The 21,136-nt window shown below is 40.7% G+C and overlaps 1 protein-coding gene across 1 annotated transcript in view; it reads left to right on the top strand.

The window, feature by feature from the left end:
- Positions 1-21,136, top strand: part of hcn4 (hyperpolarization activated cyclic nucleotide-gated potassium channel 4) — a gene marked incomplete at its 5' end in the record, with an annotated part of 71,805 nt that overhangs the window by 4,777 nt on the left and 45,892 nt on the right. Inside the window, one exon of the mRNA XM_079663226.1 lies at positions 16,820-17,243. Within this exon, the coding sequence (XP_079519352.1) occupies positions 16,820-17,243 (424 nt within the window). The remainder of the gene's footprint in view (positions 1-16,819; positions 17,244-21,136) is intronic.

Genomic DNA, 21,136 nt, shown 5'->3' with positions numbered 1-21,136 from the left:
GAGTACATGAATTTGTGCAATGTGTTTCTGAAAGTATTTAGTGTCTATTGAAATAATTTACCAGTCTCTTACTTCCTTGCTACAGTCACTCATAGCCCTTTTAATGTCCTCCATTAGTGCAAATAGAAAAACTAAATATGACAGCTTCTCATAGTGTTGACACTTTTGCACGTCTCCAAAGACTACAATGAAAAGCCCAGTGTACTTGAAAAGAGCAACTAGAAGCCAATCTGGATATATATGCATACATTGTGCCATTGTATCCTTACTGCTTACTATTAAGCATTAGCAGCCATTACCATTTGCCTTGTGTTGAGTTTACAGTACTCTTACTGTACCAGAGTAGGGCGTGTGTGTCTGTCAGTGTCTATTATGTTTGTTAGCGTATTGGATCAGATTAAATAACAGCATTCTCTATTTCAGTCAGGTTGATACGGTTGATTTGAGAGTATGTTTTCCTATTGATTTGTTTGGGTCTCGTGGGACCTCCAGGTTGCGTTCAGTGGATTTATTGAAAAATTAGATGGAGAAACATGCACGGCTGCAATGAACGGTGATATACCCGTTTTGCGGCAGTGAAAGGAGTAATAGTCTGGGTGAGAGTTGTACAAAGGTCAAGGTGAGGTCGTGGCGATGCAGCAGAGGAATGTAAAGCCTGGATATTTAGAGCCTTTCTAAACCGTTTTGACAGGCTTTCAGTGAAGATAGACCTCACGATGTAATTGCAAGATTAAAAGCGTTTAACATACGGATGCATGAAGTGAGTGCAGACTGCCCTTATTGAGTATTGCTGTGTCTCAGTTTGGATACTGCCCTTAGTACACTGCATGTTGTTCACTGTGAACACTTACGCATTGTTTGAATTTTGACTGTTTAAAATGGTCTCAAATTGCACTTTGCTGATGTGCTCTCACCGGAACTGACCAGCAAAAAAAAATGTTTGCCAAAAAGATTCTAGCAACGTATTTGTGGTACGGAATTAATAGAGATTGCTCAATAAACCTTATAATATTAAATCTAGTTGCACGTTACATATATAGTGAAACAAATATGCCGTTCGTTGAGTGCGAGAAATATCCCGCACTCAACCAGGATCAAGCAGTTCTCAACATGTTGCCATGCTTTGCATCGGGACCCACTTATTCACTCAAAACAACAAGTATAAGTAATGAAGTACACCTTTTGAGACATAGCATTTGTTCTTATTATACCGGGGAAGCAGGAGAAAAAAAGCTTTTTGACACTACATAGGATGAATGACACTCTTTTCATTTCGGTCTGCATTAAATAACTCCTCCTTTAATTTAGTGAGGGTAAAACATGGGGATTACAGATGGTTTTGGCTGTGCCTGAAAGTGGGGTAATCAAAATAGGCTGCTGTGCTCATCCATGAATATTAGGAGCCAAGAGATTATTACAGCACAATTTATTTAATGGAGGGAGCCGAGGGATGATGTGCGTGGCCGGTGGGTGGAAGGTGGCCTGTCGTAGTGGCAGAATGATTGAACGGTGCTGCGTGACCTCGCCAGGCACACTTGTGTGGGAGTGTGAAATCAGGACACGAGATAACAACTGTAAGAGAATGGCTTTTTTTTTTTGCATGTCAGTGTTTTTCCCTGTTCCTGAAATGTCATATAATTCAGCTTTACGTATTAGGTAGAGAGCTGAGGTTAACCTTGGCAAAGTGACGGTAATCTCGAGGTGAGATTATATTGATTGATTGGACATCATATACATTTTGAAAATGGGAAAGCTTGCTGGAAGCATTTTCTGTTAAGTGCCGTCACCCTGCTGGCATGATGTATTTTGGTCACCTGACAAATGTAATGTCGCGTGTCCTTCCCGCACCACCATCCTCCGCACTGCAACATCAATTTATAATCTCTCCAGGTGGACACACAGCACTAGTCAGCCCAGTTTTTTTCCTCTTTTAACACATTTCAGGGTCCAATTTATATCTCTTGCCACTGGACAGATGTGATTATTGTCCCATTGACCGGAGGTACACATGTCAGTTTCACTTATCTCAACACTTCAAGGTGTAGGATGAGGGAAGAAATGAATATGTTTAAACTAATTATCACCATTAACTAAAGTCAAGCCCTGTTTGTGACATTCAAATGACCTTTTTGTATTCTTGTTCATACATTAAGCTACTGGTAATGCTATTGCATTATTTAAGCAATGGAATAGAAAAGAGATATTGGCAAAAAAGCGCCAACTTTTCTTTTCTCCATACAATGGACTGATACGTCCATGTTGACTTCCTCTGTCTATTTGGTTCATGCATGGTAGGAAACCGGCTACAGTTAGATGTGTGGGTATTGTGACACCTAATACACTTAATATATAAATAGTGCAAAAAGGCTTACGGCTAATTGTTACTCTGTAGAATTAAACACTGAAATTCCCTGTAATGCTTCTTGGCCTGTTGCACAGTGACAATTACATGTCCATTCATATAGTAGCTGTGGTTATAAATCTAATTTTACATATTTAGTTTTAATTTAAATCTGACATTTGACAAGTAATCAGCGCTGGTCGAAAAGCAATCAACATCAACACCGATTATATAGGTGTAATCTACCGATGATACCCAAGAGGGCATTCTTTACTCTGATTACGGGCATGCCTCAGCCTTCTGCATCATAACCTCATTGAGACTAATTCATTTTAAAACTGATGTTTAATTACAAGCGTATTGATATTTATTGCACATAAAAAATAAAAACTTATAAGGAAGATATCATTTGGTTGACAGCCATCAAGAAAGTACAGCACATTATATTTTATAGGAGTTGTCCCCATTGTTGAAATGAATAATTAAGATTGGCTTAGGTTTTTCGAATGTTAACAATGCAATGGGGGGCCACAACTCAAACACTCACAGTATAAGAAATAGATAGATGATATATAGATAGACAGATTGATAGATATATATAGATAGACAGATCTACTGAATACACAATATACACGGTAAGAAAAGGAAGATTTCACTATAATATGTCAAACTACCAAAATATAAATACAATATATTATATAAACAAGGTCATCTAATATATGAATGTCCATCCTTTTGTCCCACATGCAGGTTGAAATAAATTAAAGTATCAATTGAAAACTTCACGTTGAGCCTGATTTGTCCTTCAGATGACGAGAAGCGGTATGCTCAGGAGCTGCTTACTGTTTAATCCCTCCACCTCAAAAAATACACTGCGTTTGTATGCATAGATTGTAGAGTAACCAAATGTAAACCTCCCTCGGGGTGACCTCTGCGTGCACGCTGCACACCAGCCCGGTCGTTCCTCCTCACACAGATTCTGCTATATCTAGTACATACAGGTTGACCTTTTCAGTCTGCCTGTGTCCCAGGTGCATTCCCACACCCCCTGTCTCTCTGAAATTGGATTGCTTTTTTTTCCCCTATCAGCCTAGATAGGAAATGGCCAAGATGTCAAACTGGCACTGATAGGCTTCTCCAGTGGGTGGACACAATGTGAGAAAAAACACATTAGAAATGACTTTACATTAAGATGTACTTACTATTACAAAGTCAACTTACACAGACACTTGTTATTAAATTCAGATTAGCAGAAAGTGCAAGAAACAATATTCCTTCTCAACAAAACTGTCATAACACTTCATTCTTCTACATCTCCTATTATTATTCTATTGCTACTACCACTCTCTCCATCATTCCTTACACAGCCTCTCCAGGTGTAAGAATGTATAGAAAGCGAAAGCACTTTTGAAACAGTGGGGTTTCCACTCAGAGAGGACCAGAATCCAGTGCGCTGAATAAAGAACTCTGTGTGTGGCTGGCGTGATTCACAAGAAATACTTTCCTGGATCAATGTGTTTGGCCTGTCTCTGCCACATGCTGAGGGTCTAGAAGACTCAGACAAATGGCTGGAGTGTGAGACATGCAGTAGTGAGACACAGATTGTTCCGTCTTCTCTGCTAAGGCTTGGGCTCCCGATTTATCTCCATCATCTCCATCGTCGATTGCATGTTCTCTTTTTCCCACACTAGTTGTGGTTGTACCAAGTTACTCAGTGTTTGATTGAATAGGGATGCAGCCGCAAAGCTGTTGTGTATAAATCCAACCCTGACCCTGTTTATCATGTACAATCAAGAAATTATAGAGCTAACAAATACACATGATAAATCCTGCCCCGTTTGGTTTAACAGTCAGATAAGCCTCCGCGTTTGCTTACTCACGCAGACCAGCAAAAATCAGCTAAACTGCATCTCCTCTCCAATTTGATTTGATTTCATGCTCCGACTGTCTTCTTAGTGAGGCTTTCCCATCAGCTTTTAAGCTGTATTTATTTTTCCTCCTATTCACCTCTCATTTTTGTTTTAATATTGCTCTAAACAACATTAAGGAATACATAATAATGACCACTGTTTCCAGATCTCTGTTGGTTGTCCCTGTCCTTTTGTCCATATATTTTCTACAGTCTAATTTTCTCACACTATTTCCACATTTTCACTCCCCTTATTTTTTTTCTTCTTTGGTGACTCTTTTCTCCTTGTCACCTTTTGACCTCAGTTCGCCGTTTTGGAGATGGGTGGAAAAGGCTTTCAATGTGTCTGCTCCATTTGCTGATTGCAGCAGCTGAAGTGGTGAAGATAATGGCACAGTACTAGTGTAGCTCAGAGCAAGGGCGGGAGGTGATGGTGTGCATTGTGACCAGCCCCTGGTATTATAGACATCACATTATCTTAGCTCTTCATCTATGTTAAGAGAAAGCCTGTTGCTCTGGCTCTTTCTGGCTCGTGCTAGTGGGGGGAAGGAGGGGGTTTGTGTTCAGTCGAGAAGAACTGGTACACACTCCGTGGCTGACAGGGGACCCCTTTGACATGACCCTAAGGACCTTGTGGGAGATAACAAGGCATCATGATAAAACACTGATGCAATTAGTGGCAGAATGATAGTCCAGCAGATACTGGCACATGCTAGTTGGATAAGTGCATGCTGATGGAAGCGGCTGGAGAGCTTTGTGTCCTCCCCGTGTGATCTACATTAAGGCCCTGCCACTCACTGTCTCTCGCTGTATTCCCCACAGAGATCTTTTTTATTTTCTGACTGCAGACTACTACAGTTGTTGTTCCTCTGTGCAGATAGTGAACAGGTTGCATTCTGGAGAGGTGTGAGGGACTAAGCAGGGCTGAAAGACAAGGACACTGGAAAACCACAAGGCAACTCCTTTCATAAACATATATTTTTTTAATAACATTTTTTATATAGTTATTTTAATTTCACAGGGGAACACAATCAAGAAGGAGCATGATACCCTTCCCCCCCTACTTATCCCAAACACAGAACACATTCTCCACACATGCAATCAAATAATAATAATTTTATAATAATTAATAAATAAATAAATGACAGAAAAATAAATAATACAAAAATAAGTAAAGATAAACATCTCTTTAATATTACATTACATTACTTTACATTTAGCTGACGCTTGTATCCAAAGCGACTTTCAATAAGTGCATTCGACCAAGAAGATACAACCTTGAAGAAAACAGAATCATATAAGTACATCAGGTTTCTCAGAGCCAAAACATTTCAAGTGCTACTCAACTGGCTTTAGATAAGCCAGTCCTTTGTTAGTATTTAAGTGCTTTGTTAGTAATTCTATCGCTCGAAGTGGAGTCGAAAGAGATGAGTTTTCAGTCTGCGCCGGAAGATGTGTAAGCTTTCTGCTGTCCTGATTTCAATGGGGAGCTCATTCCACCAATTTGGAGCCAGGATAGCAAACCCACGTGTTTTTGCTGATGGGAACTTGGGTCCCCCTCGCAGTGCGGGTGCAGCGAGCCGATTGGCTGATGCGGAGCACATGTGCTGGGGTGTATGGTTTGTACACCATGTCCTGGATGTAGGAAGGGCCAGATCCATTCACAGCATGGTACGCTAGTAAAAAAAATTAAAGTCCCACCTGAATGAAAAAGGGACAGACTTTACTTCAAAGTCTCAGTGGGCTTCCTGATTACATCATGGTCAGTTTGCAAAGCAGCTTTGGTGGTTTCATGATTTTAAATTGCACGTCCAAGCTGTTCAAACATAAGAGCAGGTTTATGCTGATATAATTTAAATAGGTGGAAATTGGGTATTTCGTGGATTGTGTGGGACAGACACTGTGGCATTCGAGAGTTTTTCTCAAGATGGTTAGCTTGTTCAAAACCTCTGAAAAACAAGCAGTGATGATGTAACCACATAATGGTTTGAATTCCCTTCAAACTAATAATATAAATTCACCATTAAAGACATTTGTCATATCTTTTGCAAATAAACCCTGTGATCAAATTAGATGAAGGCAATAACAAGAACACCTGAAAGGCTTCTCAATTCTCTCATTTCCCCTCCTCGACTCCTATCCTCGTGACTTAGTCCCGCCCACAGGAGATGCGAGCGGAGGAGTCGAGGAGGGGAACCGAGGAGAGTGGAGGGGAAGCCGCAGGCGGTTAGAGAAATTAGATGTCCTTCAACATGGCGCGCTGAAATCCATTTCCGGGTCACTACCGGAGGACCGAGGTGTCGAGGAGTCGAGGAGGGGAAACGAGAGAATTGAGAAGCCTTTCTGGTGTGGGAGACCCTGCGTCAGCAAACGCTCCAAAGCGTGTAGTCAGAAAATATGACCCTGAATACATTAAACTTGGATACATAATCAAAGGCAGTGAAGTGTGAGGGTAAGCAGGATATTTGTTTGGTCATTACAGCTGACAGAGGCATAACACATCTTTACTGCCCAGTTTATTTTTATTTTTAAGGTCATTTTAGATACCAAAGCCAACTGTACAGTGATCATACTGTAGCCTACACATTGAGGCATTAAATGATGAGCAATATCAAAACAATTATTGACCCACAGGAAGATTTATTTTTCTATATGAAAGTATATTTTGAACATTACAACTGAAATGCTAAGTCAACCATGCATTCTGTTTTCCAGATGACCACACATGACTAATGATCGATTCATTCTGCTTTCCCTGCTGTGTTTCTATCTAATCTATAATTCGGTAGTTGTCAAGTGTTAATCTGTGAGTCAAAAGACCTGTCAATCAATTCCAGATTGATCCCAGGGTCGTGTGTTTGGGCGCCTTCTTCTTTCTCATGTGTCAGTGCTTACCTTTAAGGGGTCAGACCTCTATCTATTGGAAAATGTTCTACTGCAGCAGATGTGACATTGCCTTTCTCTTGGCTGTGTTGAATAACAGTCCTAGACAGAGCTTTAGGTGAATGAAAAAATCATACGCTTTACCCTCACCTTCATGTCCTACCATAAATCTACTTGCAATCTTATTTCTGGATCTCTTTTAGCGGCGTTAGGTAAGGTGGACTCCTTTCGGTTGATTTTACCTCTCCCCTCTGTGGGTATATAGTAAATCCCTCTCTTTCCCCTTAGCCTAAGGTTGGGGAGATTTGCTTCTTCCTCTGATGAAATCTGCCTAGGTTTGATAAAACAGCGTGACTCACCTAAATATAGCAACCTGCGACTGCACAGCCCCAGTGTCAGTGATGTGCTTGCAGTATGCCTGCTGGCTGTGCTTGGCAAAGACAGCGCCGTTATGACAGTGCATTGGAGCGGGTGACAACAAAAATAGGATTAACCCTTTAAACCTGTTTTTCGTTTGTTCTCCTAGACAGTTAAATCTAGATGTGTTTGCAACTGGCTTGTTTAAAACAATGGCCCGCTCGTATGTGGTAAATACACCAGCTTTCTTTGTTGTTATAACAGATGTTGTTGTCCTGTTAGTGTGACAGCCGTAATCATAGATAAGCCTACCTCTTCCTCTGACTAAGTGTAGCCGAAGTGACATTTGTTTTCTTTCTCACAAGAGACTTTGATGCTGAATTTTAGATGATGTCCTTCTCATTTATTCATTCAAGAATGGTGGTGGACTTTACTGTACAATGCTGTTGATCTTTCAGTTGTCATTTAGGTTTAGCTGCCATTTAGAGTAGGTTTATTTAAAATGGTGCTACTACAGCTAACTGCAGCTAGTAAAGAAAGTAGCTCCAAAGAGTAAAGTGAACAGTAAAGTAACAAAATAAGCTTCTGCAGCTTAAGAAACTGATTTTATAGACAAGGGGTCATCACAAAGAAAAATAAGAAGACTGCTGGGGTCATTCAAATTAGTACATTTTAGCAATCGGTGTTGACTGAAAAGTCACTTTTTGGGGTAACGCAAAGCACAACTTTGTTTTATCGCCATCAAATAACATGATTCATCATGTCCTGTCTCTCACTAACAGTCAATGTTAATGTCTTTCAAAAGAGACATTGCCCAAAATGTATTCAAGTTGGGTTGGCTGACCGAATGTGACCAAACTGGAATTGGAAAGATCACGTTTTTGGGGGAAATCATATGGGTTTTTTCACAATTGCTAGGGAGGGCCTGATTTGTTGTTAGGTATGACAACATGTTGGTCTGTATCGGCAACTAAGCTAAAACAAAAAAAAGAAACGGTTCAAATGGCATTGCAGATATTTAAACAATGGCCGTTTCTCAATCGCGAGGATACTGGCTTGGTAGTCGCATACTTCCGAGTCACTTCCTTCAGAAACGAAGCAAGTATACTTCCAAGCCACGGCTTCGGAAAACAAAGAAGAATGGAACAGGCTAACAAGTGTGCCACTCTCTCTAACGGTTTCAACATAAACACCGAAAAATAAATACCTCACGATGTCTATCTAATTATGAACTTGCTTTACTTTCACGGAACACATTTTTGGTGATAACAAATGTAACAAAGTAATATATTTACCAACACATGTTCTACGCCACTACATACTTACATTTAAAAGTGTGCCGTGCTGCGTTGGTTCAGTCATTCTCCGCAAGGGTTTTTGAAATTGGTCGGTGTGCAAAGCATTGTGGGGATTTGAAGGACGCGAAGTCTACCCATGTGCAGCCTCGAAATTACCCCCAAACCAAGGACGTGGCCTCGGTGGAATTCCAAGTATGCTGGAGATTGGAACAGTCCTTCGGCGGCACTCGATGACGTAAGCATCCTTGAAATATTGGCTTGGAAGCCAGTTTCCTCGAGATTGAGAAACGGCCAATGACACAGAAATAAATCTGAGATCAGGCAGTTATATTAGTTGTGATGCACCAGTCCAATAAAAAAGACTTCACTTAACAGATTGGTTATTCGAGAATGATGATGATTGACTTTATACATTATTTCTTGATCATGACATCTGCACACAAGCCTCAAATAAGTGTTGGTGTATCAACTTAATTCTCGGAAGTCACTTTAGTTATTAAATCCTGATAGTTTGATAGAGAAAAAGAGAGTACTGGTGGCATTAGGGACATAAGCCAAAACCTTAAGTTACAAATCCATTGTTGGATATAAAACATGAGAGCTGCATCCCAGCATGTGATGGTCAAAAAAAAAATGGGGTCTTTGTGCTATTAACGTCACATGATTCTCAGGACCCATGATAATGCAACCACACAGTGAAAATGAAACCACACACGTTTTAATAATTCTAAAGGGTAACAACTTTCTCTGGCAAAAAAAGGAACAATCCAATCATGTCACAGGAGCAAATGACATTTAAAGTGCACATAAAGTTGGCTTGTGCCCTAATAGAAGTGCAGTGTTGGATCCCTGCTCTTCTGCTGTTCCCATTCAGTCAGTGTGCTGCATAATAAAGGGGGCACCTTTAAATACTGTCTGCCTCTTGTACCTGACATGACAGATGATCTGTGTGCATGCAGCCGACAGATAGACATCTCAACAAGCGAAATGTGACCAAGTCTACTCAAGCATGTAGGAACAAATGCTAAGATATACCCCCTGTTAATGCCCGTCACAGTGTAGGGAGAACTGTATGCACCTCTTTCTTGTATCTTATTTGCCAACTAATTTAAATATAGGCTATTCTGAAGTGTGTGTCCATCTCAGGATGTTTGTGGTGGCTCTCACAATGCCTTTCAGGTAGCCTGGCTAGCAGGGTGAGGAGAAAGAGAGAGGCTTATCGTGTAGTCCGATGCACTCTGAGGGTGAAAACATGTTCCTGCTGTCCCTGGTCACCCCACCGGAGAGTGGGCCGTGGCTCTGTCTCTACAGGCAGCCAAATGTCAGGGCTCCCTTCATCAGAACACTGAACTCTCAGCACAATAACAGGTTAGGTGTGAGCTCTTCTGCTGCCTCTTCTTCTCAATGTTTCCAGTGTTTCTCTGCTTTGTTGGGCCTCGTTTCCAAGTCTACTTACTTGTGGGGAGGAAAGATGATGTTCCTCACACATTTAGACAAAATACCAAGCTTTTTTATTCCAGATATCGTGGTTATATTTGATTTTTTTGTCAAACAAATTCATCTTAAGAATTTTTTTTTTTCACCAAGCACTTTGTCACTTGTCTATTTTATTTGTATACTGTTTGTTTCCAAGCAAAGGCAACCAATAATATTAATGAATGTAGAAAATTTAAGAAATAGTCATGGCATCAGCGGTTCCTTTCTTTTTTGGTCAATAGTTGTTATACATAGAATAAGTATTAATTGCATAGCTTTGATTAAAACAAATTGGACTTATCCCCACACATTTACGTTTGGTTTGGTTTGACATATTACCAGTTTGGTATTTTTCGTGCATGTACCTAATACATATTAAAATGAGATGTTTCTCTCTCCGCTAACACCTAGGAATATCACCTTCACATCTCCACTGCTAGGTTGCTGTCAGACAGGTGGTATAGCACCACGATGTGTGACTCATTAATTTGGGAAGCACACAGAGATACAGGATTGTTTAATGACTTTGAAATATCCGCCTAAGATCCCGCACTCTCACAACTGTATTTATAGAACAATGTTCTTCCATGTCAGGGTCCCAGTGAATAATAAAGCAAAGTAAATGGATCCCTGCTATGTTTAGGTGACCTGACCTCCATTAGACCACAGGAGTGAAAAGGAGAAATCCTGAGCAAATACTCTAGACATGCATATTCACGCAAGCACACACACACACACACACACACACACACACACACACACACACACACACACACACACACACACACACACACACACACACACACACACACACACACACACACACACACACACACACACACACACACACACGTATATATGTATAGCGAGTCTACACTTACACATAAAATCACTTAAAGTCAACAAGGATTCCTACGCAGCTCTATGAAATTCTGCTTACTGAGCGATTCCCTTATCGTTGCAACTTTGTTGTAGGTCACTCACAATATTTGTTTAATGGAATGTGTTTAACTCGATCTGACTAATGTCAACATGTCTGCCATCAGTAGATTGATATATTTAGACAAAAAAAAATCCAATGTTACCACAAAAAAGGACCACGCTCTGATTGCTTTTTCTCTTTTTTTATGTTTGAACATGTGGACATAGCCTTGATATATAAAAAATAAAAAAGATATTTTCCCAAAGAGCATACAGCAGCTGCTCTTAATCTTAAAAGCAATCCCCACACTCCTAAAACAAGTGAGGGGCTTAATCAAACAGGTGGCAGTGGTAGCTGTGTATGGCTTCTGTCAGAGTGATGTGCTCTTAAGCAGCGTTCTGTCTTGCTATTCTTTAGGTGTTGAGGAACTCTCAAATCTTCCTTTTTCTATTTCTTTCACCCTGTTTCTCCTTCATGTAGTGACATTTAACTGAAGCCAGATATATTTGTGTTGCCCTTCGTCTGTCTTGTTCTTTTCTGGTGACAAAAGACACCAAGTTCTTGATACCCAGTGCATTTGTTTTTATTTGCCAGGTAGTGTTGTGGCTCGATTGATGGGGGAATGTTGGTCTAAGACAAAGTCCATTTCTCCAAATTACTTTTAACGACATCCCCATGAGATTCAGCTGCACTGCGTTTAGTAGTAATTAGCAAATATTAGTATTGTCCCCGTAGGAATTGATGTGATGCTGATGTTAGCATTTACCTTGAAGCACTAATAGCAGCCCTTCAGAACCAGTGTGGCTGTAGACACTGTCGCGTTGTGATAATGTAACGTGTCTGCACATGTGTGCACGTGCCATCCATGAAATAACACATTCTTTTTTGATAAAGAATATTAGAGTAAAAGTGAGAGTTTTGGTTATTCCATTTTATGTTTAAGAAGCATTGTAATGGCTTTATTTGTTACTTGTTGTGGTAATGCTTTGCAATATGCAGTTGCCTCATGAACACAATTCAAGAAAAATTACAAGTCTCTTTGAACTGATATGTATTATGGTGAAATAAATAAAAACCCACGTTTGGGTCATCACAGTTAATGAAAATGTCAAAACAAGAAACAAATACTCTTAATTCCTCGCTGCTACCTGTCTAGTGCTGCAAGTGAATAGTAAGCTGTGTAGCTGGGGGGGGGGACAACACAGGCAAAGGCTATCTAGCACTTATAATATTAGAGAACATGGCAATGTGAAGAAGAAATGTCAGTGTTTGCATTTCTTCTTTTGAAGTGTTTCTTATCCTCTTGGGCTTTCACTCTTAACATGAGCAAACACAGTGGTGGCAAGGTCTGTCTAAAAATAACTCCACTTGACAACAAGCTGGAACAGTACCCTCTTACTTTGAAGAATTCCAATTACTGTCACCGTGTCTCCAGTGTGTGTGCGTGTGTGTCTCTGTGTGTGCAATAGACATGAAACTGAGATGTTTGTGTGTACACTATATATGTATGTACTGTATGTACACACACACACGCGTAAGTGTGAAATGCTCTTGTAAACTGTAACTCAAGCACATTACCACTCAATCGTCTGCTACTGTCCAAACGTATTTCACAGGTATTATTTATTCAGAGTGAATTGGTCCACAGATTAATGTGTTAGTGGGAATGAGATCCTTGAATTTGAATGCAACCGTGACAAACAAACATGAAGAATACAGAGTTCTGGCCATCATTGATTTGTTTTATTTCCCCTCCATAATCCATCAGTAATGGTGTTCAGAGAAAATAGAACATTGAGAAAACAAATCAAAGTGTTATCCTGCACCAATTAAACGATAGCTTTTAAAAGGGCAGTATAGGAAAACCCTGATTGCATCATTTAAAGGTCCCGTGTCATGGCCATTTCTACTGATCACAATTCCAATGTTGAGGTCTACTAGAATAGATTTAAACTGTGCAATTTTCCAAACTCACATTGGTTTCTCATACAGCATCTCTGTATAGTATGTGTATTCGCTCTCTGTCCTAAACGACCTGTGAGCCGAGTGTGCTCTGATTGGTCGGGACGTTGCGAGGCTCGTTGCGAGGCTCGTTGCGAGGCTCGTTGCGAGGCTCGTTGCGAGGCTCGTTGCGAGGCTCGTTGCGAGGCTCGTTGCGAGGCTCGTTGCGAGGCTCGTTGCGAGGCTCGTTGCGAGGCTCGTTGCTGCGAGCTGTTACGAGGAGCGGACAGGTTTCCGGGTCGGCGATACAGCGAGAACAAGCGAAACTCATCCTGAGCCGACACAAACACTCACAGCCGAAGTAAAAACAATAAGTGTGGCTTGATATTGAGTAAGAAAAAGGTTTAGAACGCTGTGAGAATGGGTCTGCGGAGAGCATTTCTCCACCATCCCAACTCGTCTATTACCAACCAGGGAGCTCTATGCAAGTCAATGGGGACTCCCTGTTAGTTAGCCAAGGGATCCTGGTTTGTGAGGTGCTCCGCGTATTGGTCCATTTGGGCCAATCTGGTCATTTGTTGTTGATTTGGGTGTTCACACGTCACAGAACCCAGTAAGCAAACAATGGAAAATGAGGAACCTCCAACGAGGCGTTCTGGGGCAGCATAGACAGGTCTGTTCTGTGTTAGAGTTTTACTAACTAAATGGTGTACTTTGAGGGTTTGTGACTCTGCAGACCGTTTACATGCAGAAAAACCTTCATAACACACAAGGGGACGGGTAATAAACGGAAAAGCATGACATGGGACCTTTAAATTAAGTAAAGTTTAAAATCCAGTCTTAGTTTAAATTCCAAGGAAATGCTCTGATGATAAAAATGTAGGGACTCAATACTCATAGAACAATAATTGCAGCAAAATGATAATAATTTATAACTTTATATGTACACCTTTTTAAATTATATGCATGAATAAATGATGTATGTGACCAAGTATTCACCATTTGAATTATAATGTTTATTACAGCAGTGTAGGAAAATGATCATTTCAGAAGCATTATAGTAGTATCAAGGTGTAAGGATAAAACCACCTCAAGTTGTTCCGCTTTATCACAAACGTGCCTCAAAGGACTTTAAAGAGATAAGGCCGTTTAATATCTAACTTATCGTCAATAAAATAATCAATCGTACACATCCAGCGAAGGACACTTCAAAGAACAAGAAGATCTCATGAGAAACAAATTGGAGGACAGGTTTTGTTTTTGCTCTGCGAGGCAGACCGTACCTGTACTGATAACCACATTTTTCCTTAACTTGACGCGACATGGGCCAGAGGACGTTTTGGATCAGGCTGTGTCATCCCGCAGAGCAGCTGTTCATTGTAAAGCCGCGAGTTACTTACTTCAACAATCAAGCATGAAATCAATAGACATCAGCTGCAACAAGGACGTGAAAGAGCAGTAATTACTTGCGGTAGATTGGTAGCTTGCAGTAAAAATGCATATCCTACACTGGTTATGTTGTAGAACCTTTCTGCCTTCATTTTTATGGCCCTGCTCTTGAAATTGGTTTTACGCAGAGACAGATCTTGTTGGCCCGGTCGGAGGCAGGTGGGTAAATCATCCCACTCCTCCATGCAGAACCCCCTTCATGGTCCGATCTATAGAGCTACCAGGATATATCGCCCTCAACACAAAAGAGCCAATCTGGATTCAATTACCAAGCCAGCGGAGAGAACAATTTATATCCAAACTCTCCGGCCTGGAAGACAGACGCGTTCACAGTACAGTTTGTAATTAACAGTTAACCCTCTTTGACCTTTAAGTTAGGATTTACAGTAAAAACACAAATAGCTTATTATGTCAAGCTGCCGTCCGACACGCTGGGGAGGTAACATATCATGTAAAGGTTATTACGTTTTTTTTACGGTGCATACGCTCGCTCCCAACATACATGCACAACAAGGTATCTAAGGTCAGAACAAACTCGTGATGAGTCACAGTGAGTTTCATCTTCAGTACGTAAATGATTATTATTATTATAACAATTTGTAAACTTCTGTAAAATTGCAAAGCAGTTCAAGCATGGTGGTGTTTTGTGGTTATGGCATTTTAAAAATGTTTTTAATCGTGATGATATGTTAAAAGTCTGTGTCCTTGTTTCTTCCCTTTACTTCTGTCCTTGTTGATGTTGCAAATGGAGCTGCTGTGATACAAGAACAGTTTGAGACTTGATCTGACAAAGGATTATCGTATCATAATCAAATTATACATGATAATAACTTGCAGGAAAATTATTTGAACATGTTTATAATCCAAGTGTTAGAGAATAATTTGCTTACTGTAGGTAATCAACCTTCGACACAGTTCATAGTTGTCTCTTCTCACTGTCTCCTTTCTCATAGCATAGGTCTACAGCCTTGGGTATCGCTGCTATCTCTCTTAAGGAGGGACAGCTTGGGCGCATTGTTGTTGCCAGTCTATGACCGAGCACAAGCCGCCATGAGGTAGTTTACTGTTCAGGGACGAAGGTTCCCTGGCGCACATTATTTTCTATGGACGAGAGCTCTAGTTAGATTCAGGGACCATATCGCTTTAGTCTCACTGATGAAGAATGTTGATTATTACACTCCAAACTAGTTAAAACCTCGAGCTGCAGAATAATTCTTCAGAATTAGTTTTGCAACCGCTGTGTCAACTCGTGACACACCACCTGTCTTGTGAATTCTCCGACCGTAACTCCAAATAAACCGTCAGTGTTTGCCATCAAAGCTCCGGCTCTCCTCGTGTCTCTCTGAGTCCTGTTTCCAATTGCTTCAGAAGTTTACCCCACACCAAGTACGCCAGGAACTCAACCATCCTTAATGTAATTATTGCACTTTTCGTAAAGGTCAGTGTCTTCAGTAAAAAAAAAAAAAACATACACAGGAAATATAATATCACAATAATAAGACATTGCACTCTATTAACCCTTGCAAATTAGTCTTTGGTATCTTTGACTCTTGTGTCATTAGTTTACTGCCTTCACTTGATAGGAATTTTTATCTTCATTCGTTGTGAGTTAGCGCAGAGCCTCCTATCGAAGGCAGTTTTGTTTCTGTAGTTACTGCCCAATTTTTTGTCTCTTCTGGCTTTGCACTTACAACTGTTTTCTTATTGGCTGTGCTGTAAGGGTCAAATTTGAAATTATTTGAGGGCAGCAATCTGTAGCAATTTCGAGCAATGCGCCATGCCAAGAATAGCGTTTCCACCTTGTTTGGTGTTGCCAATCTCTCCATAGCAATTGCACAGACAGCGCCGAGCAGTTTCACCACTTTTCATGTGAATGCATCTTAAGAGTATGAGTTATACAAAAAAAGAAATATGCCTACATTTTTCAATTAGTTGGAAAGCAATGAGAGACTTATATAGTGAAGGCTTTAGACAAAGTAACTTGTATCGTTCCTGTTGCATCTTATGTTTTATTTTTTAATAGCATTTGGAATAAGTGTTTCAATACAGTATACAATGTTTAATTCAAAGTGATGCACACACAGTGTATCATACATCATACAGTCCCTATCAAATTAATTTTTTGCACAGAAGTTTAGCATTACCTGGTCGCTAACTAAACAGGATGCTGCCAATAGTGATTGGAGAATTTTACTTGGTTCTCACAGCATTTTTCTCTTCTTCCAATTCCTCTCCCTCATAAGGTTTTACTGGGACTTGACCATGCTGCTGCTGATGGTGGGCAACCTAATCATCATCCCCGTGGGCATCACGTTCTTCAAAGACGAGCACACGCCACCCTGGATCGTGTTCAACGTGGTTTCCGACACCTTCTTCCTCATGGACCTGGTCCTCAACTTCCGGACGGGCATCGTCAAGGAGGACAACACAGAGATCATTCTAGATCCGCAAAAGATCAAAATCAAGTACTTGCGGAGTTGGTTTGTGGTGGACTTCATCTCCTCCATTCCTGTGGACTATATCTTCCTCATCGTGGAGACGCGCATCGATTCCGATTTCTACAAGACGGCGCGCGCCTTGCGGATTGTCCGATTCACAAAGATCCTCAGCTTGCTGCGGCTCCTGCGACTCTCCAGACTCATTCGCTACATCCACCAATGGGAAGAGGTAGGAAGTGCTGCTCATTGTGTTTGATGTATGTGTATGGTTGTGCTGTATGTTGGGCCACTTTTTGCATAGGTTGCTATTTTGAGTTGGCTTTGGCAAACTGTATTCCCTGGATGTGGATAAGTGGACTCACAGAGAGAGAGAAACACAGAGATTCTGGGAAAATACCGGGGAAATCACAATGATTGACAATCACAAACGCATATTATTTGATGAAGCCAATCAAACCCATAGGGCTTCACTTCTTATCTCCAATTATAATCCAAATGGTATTCCCATGCAGGGGAGTTACATCAAGCATTTTTGCACAAACTCTGTACTTTCCCCATTCCCCCGGGTAGAAAATATGGATAGATGCTGCTTCTGATTACATCCACCCTTGAAAGGAGTGGAGAGGCTCTTTTGCTTTACCCCAGTCACCAATAAGTTGATGAGGCCGGAAGTTGATTAGCATTTTCCCACCGTGGGCCCGTTCAGCGAGCAATGGGACAACAGAGCCCGGAGAGGCGTTGCTGTGACACAAGCATGATTATAATTGCCGCAATAATTAGAAAAGTTCTCATTGCTTGCTCTCGCTGGATGGATCTTGTTGTTTAGTCTCAGAGGTAAAAATGCAAAACGAAGTATCAGAGTCTCAGCGTGGGATTAACAAGAAAACACAGCACTAGAAGATAATATTGGACAGTCAAGGCTGCTTTGGTCAGTCACAAAATAAGATAAAACACTGGGTTATTTAATAAAGGCTATAGGACTGATTCTTGGAGGCTCAGCCCTTGATAATAAACTGCTGTTCCACATGTTCTCCCTAAAAATAATCAAGCCCCCTACAAGCTTGTAGTTCTTTGAGGCGTTGGACAGTGCCGTGTGGGGGCTTTAGTTCAGGGTTTAGTTTCTTGATGTAGCATACTTTGACACAAGAAGTTACAGATTACAGATGCTATTCAGCTTTGGGGTTGTTGATTTCAGAGATCAAAGCAACATTTTCAGTCAGTAGTCACTTTGTGTAACAAATGGGTTGTGCACTTCATGTACTGTAAGTAGTCCATACATCTAATGTATTACCCAATACCGCTTTCTTTACTCGGATACGTTTTCAACAATGACGAAAGTACTTATATTAAATTAATAGTTATTTTTGGTGTTGTTTCTTTTTTCTTTTTAGACAGTTTTTCTAAATAAAACTTGTTCATTTCAGTTTACGTACTGTATAATGTGTTATTCTATCTCCGTTTTGCTAGTTATAGTATGTTATCACAAGTTATACAATATTACTACAAAGCATTCAGAAAGTTCAGTTTCAGTTTGCACAAAAACTAAGCACATACAGTAGAACAAACCCACTCCATGAATAGGGTACGTATTAATTTAGTCCGTTTGCTTCATTTGGCTGCAGCACAACTGAAGGAAAGGACTGTTTCTTTCATCAAAATAATCACAGTCAACAAAGCAATCATTTAAATTTGGGTTTAGCTATGCATGTGTATTTGTGGCAGAACTGATTGGATAATGACCCCTTTGATTTTGTTAAAGAAAGAAACACAATAAAGGTCCGTTCTCTACCAAATACAAGCAAACTTAAAAATTATCATTGAACCAATGAAATACATTTGCAGAAAAAAAATTCTTGCCTCGTCTGTGTGGAAGACATTTCCCCTAATTACACATTGTCCCTTCTTACCACACTGTATTGATATCCATTAATTAGCCATTCAGTCTGTAAACTGTTGTCAAAATGCAGTGGCACTAAGATAGTGGGTGGCTGTGTCCATCACCTGAGTGTATGACCTTACATGGACAATTGTAAAGGTTGAATAGCGAGCTGATTGCCAATCAAACCACAATAACCCCAGACCTGCCCACGGCCATTTTGAACCGCTCCTGGTTTTCAAATATTGAGCTGGCTCTCTCTGTAGAACAGCGTATATAAGTGTGGCGACATTAATCATGCAATAGCTCTGTGATGCCATTTCAAAGAGAGGAAAAGTTCAAATGAATCGCTGGGGGAAAATCCCTTTGCCACCCTTTGGGCCTCCATGCATGTCTGCTGCTGTACTTCTGAGCCCAGAATGAAGGGAAGGAAGCATGCAGTGGAGGTCAGCCTGCATTTGAATAGGGAGGACACACTGACAGTGAGCGGTCACATGGTCAGCTGTGCAATGAGGCAACAAAGGAAGGACGAAGAGAGTAGGATAGGACTGAAGTAGCTAAAATGAAGGAAGAGACAGAAGAAGCAGAATCAACTGCGGAACTAGCTTATGGACTTAAAGGTGGGGTAGGTCATTTTGGAGAAACCAGCTCGAGTGCGCTAGAATTTGAAAATACACAGCCAGAACAAATGTGCCACTTCCTTACAGAGCCCCTCCTCCAACACACACGAACGCGCACATGACCAATGAGGGCACGAGATAAGTTTGTGCACAGATGAAAGGCTGACAGGCAGGTAGGCCATCCAGTTATTTTAGCCGGGCCGGCTCAGATGATTGGTCGTGATTTTTACAGCGCTACGGCTTCCACAGATGACATTTTTTTATGGATTTTCTGTCAAAGCACTTCAGATATTCATTGCTATCGGGATGTTAAGAGCATTCCATGGAATATAACAAAAAGTGTATCTCGAGCCGGTTTCTCAAACTTACCTACCCCACCTTTAAGCTAGTGTTTTGTTGTATTTGACCATCTCCTTTTTGAAGGAAATGAAAGAAGAAGAAGAAAAAGGGAGAGCAAACATTCCTATTCATTCATTAATAAACTTGTAAATACTCAAAAACCACCAAACCAATACCTTGAAGAGAGTTTCAGCTGCCATTTAGAAGTCTTATGCCTGTGTGGGTGATGTGTGTGTTTGCATGTGTGTGTGAGGTTTCCTGATGAATGCTAGTTAGGCAGTCAGAGTGAAAGGCCAGCTTTGCCTCAGCGCCAGAGTACTCCAGATGCAACCTCACAGAAATGTCATCCGTCACCGCAGAATAACTTGTCGCAGAGATCTCACCACCTGACTGACTTTTTGACTTTTTCCTATTGACAGCTACACTTCAGACGACAGCGTGTTTGTATCTCCTCCATTTGAATATTTCTGTAACACTTTACACTGAACTAACATTGGTCTATTCATCCGCATATTCACTCTTTATGCTGTCCTACACATGTTTTATTCACGCTTTCATTGATAAATACAGAGTTATTGACTGTGATGAGTTATTATTTCACCTTGGTTTCACAGAGTGAGGCAGGATTCATGTGATCCATGACACTCTGCCATTTTTAGCCCCTGTATCATCACAGAATGCCACTCAGCATTACTCGCCACACTAAATATAACGGCACGATGAGCTGCATCTCTCTGACAGGGCAGAAGCTGCATGCTGTGATGCCCTCCAAAAGACAAAGCTGATTTATTTAACTCATATTTCACAAGTATCAGCAAGCTATAAATAGTCCTGCACAAATTCATTTGGAGTGTTATTGTTTGAGTTTCATTTCCTCCTCAAGAAGTCACTCAGAGGACACTTCTTCCGGGAGGGTTGCATACAGCTCAGTGAACTGCTTTGCATGGTTTAATACCTCGTAGATGGATACCGTTGGGAACAAACATTACGAATAGAATCTTTTCATATGTACTGTCTGTGGTGAATAAAGATTTTAAGGAATCAAGCACATGCAAATGGGAATGGAAATACAAGGAAACACAACATTTTCAAACATTCTGAAGCGATGAAGAAGCAATGTTTACACAAACCAGGGATAAAACAGAGCTCAGAAGCAGATGCATTAAAGTGCTTAGAAAAAGACTGTCTGTTACCTTAAAATCAATAGCATCTTCAGAGGAGACCATAGAAAAAGAGTGACAAAGTTAATTGTAGGAGCGACATGTAAAGTCTTTTCTGTGTTTGTTA

This window comes from Notothenia rossii (assembly GCF_949606895.1).
Source record: "Notothenia rossii genome assembly, chromosome: 2".
NCBI classification, from domain to species: Eukaryota; Metazoa; Chordata; class Actinopteri; order Perciformes; family Nototheniidae; genus Notothenia; species Notothenia rossii.
The sequence above is the reverse complement of the archived record's forward strand: the minus strand, read 5'-3'. Positions and strand labels throughout refer to the sequence as shown.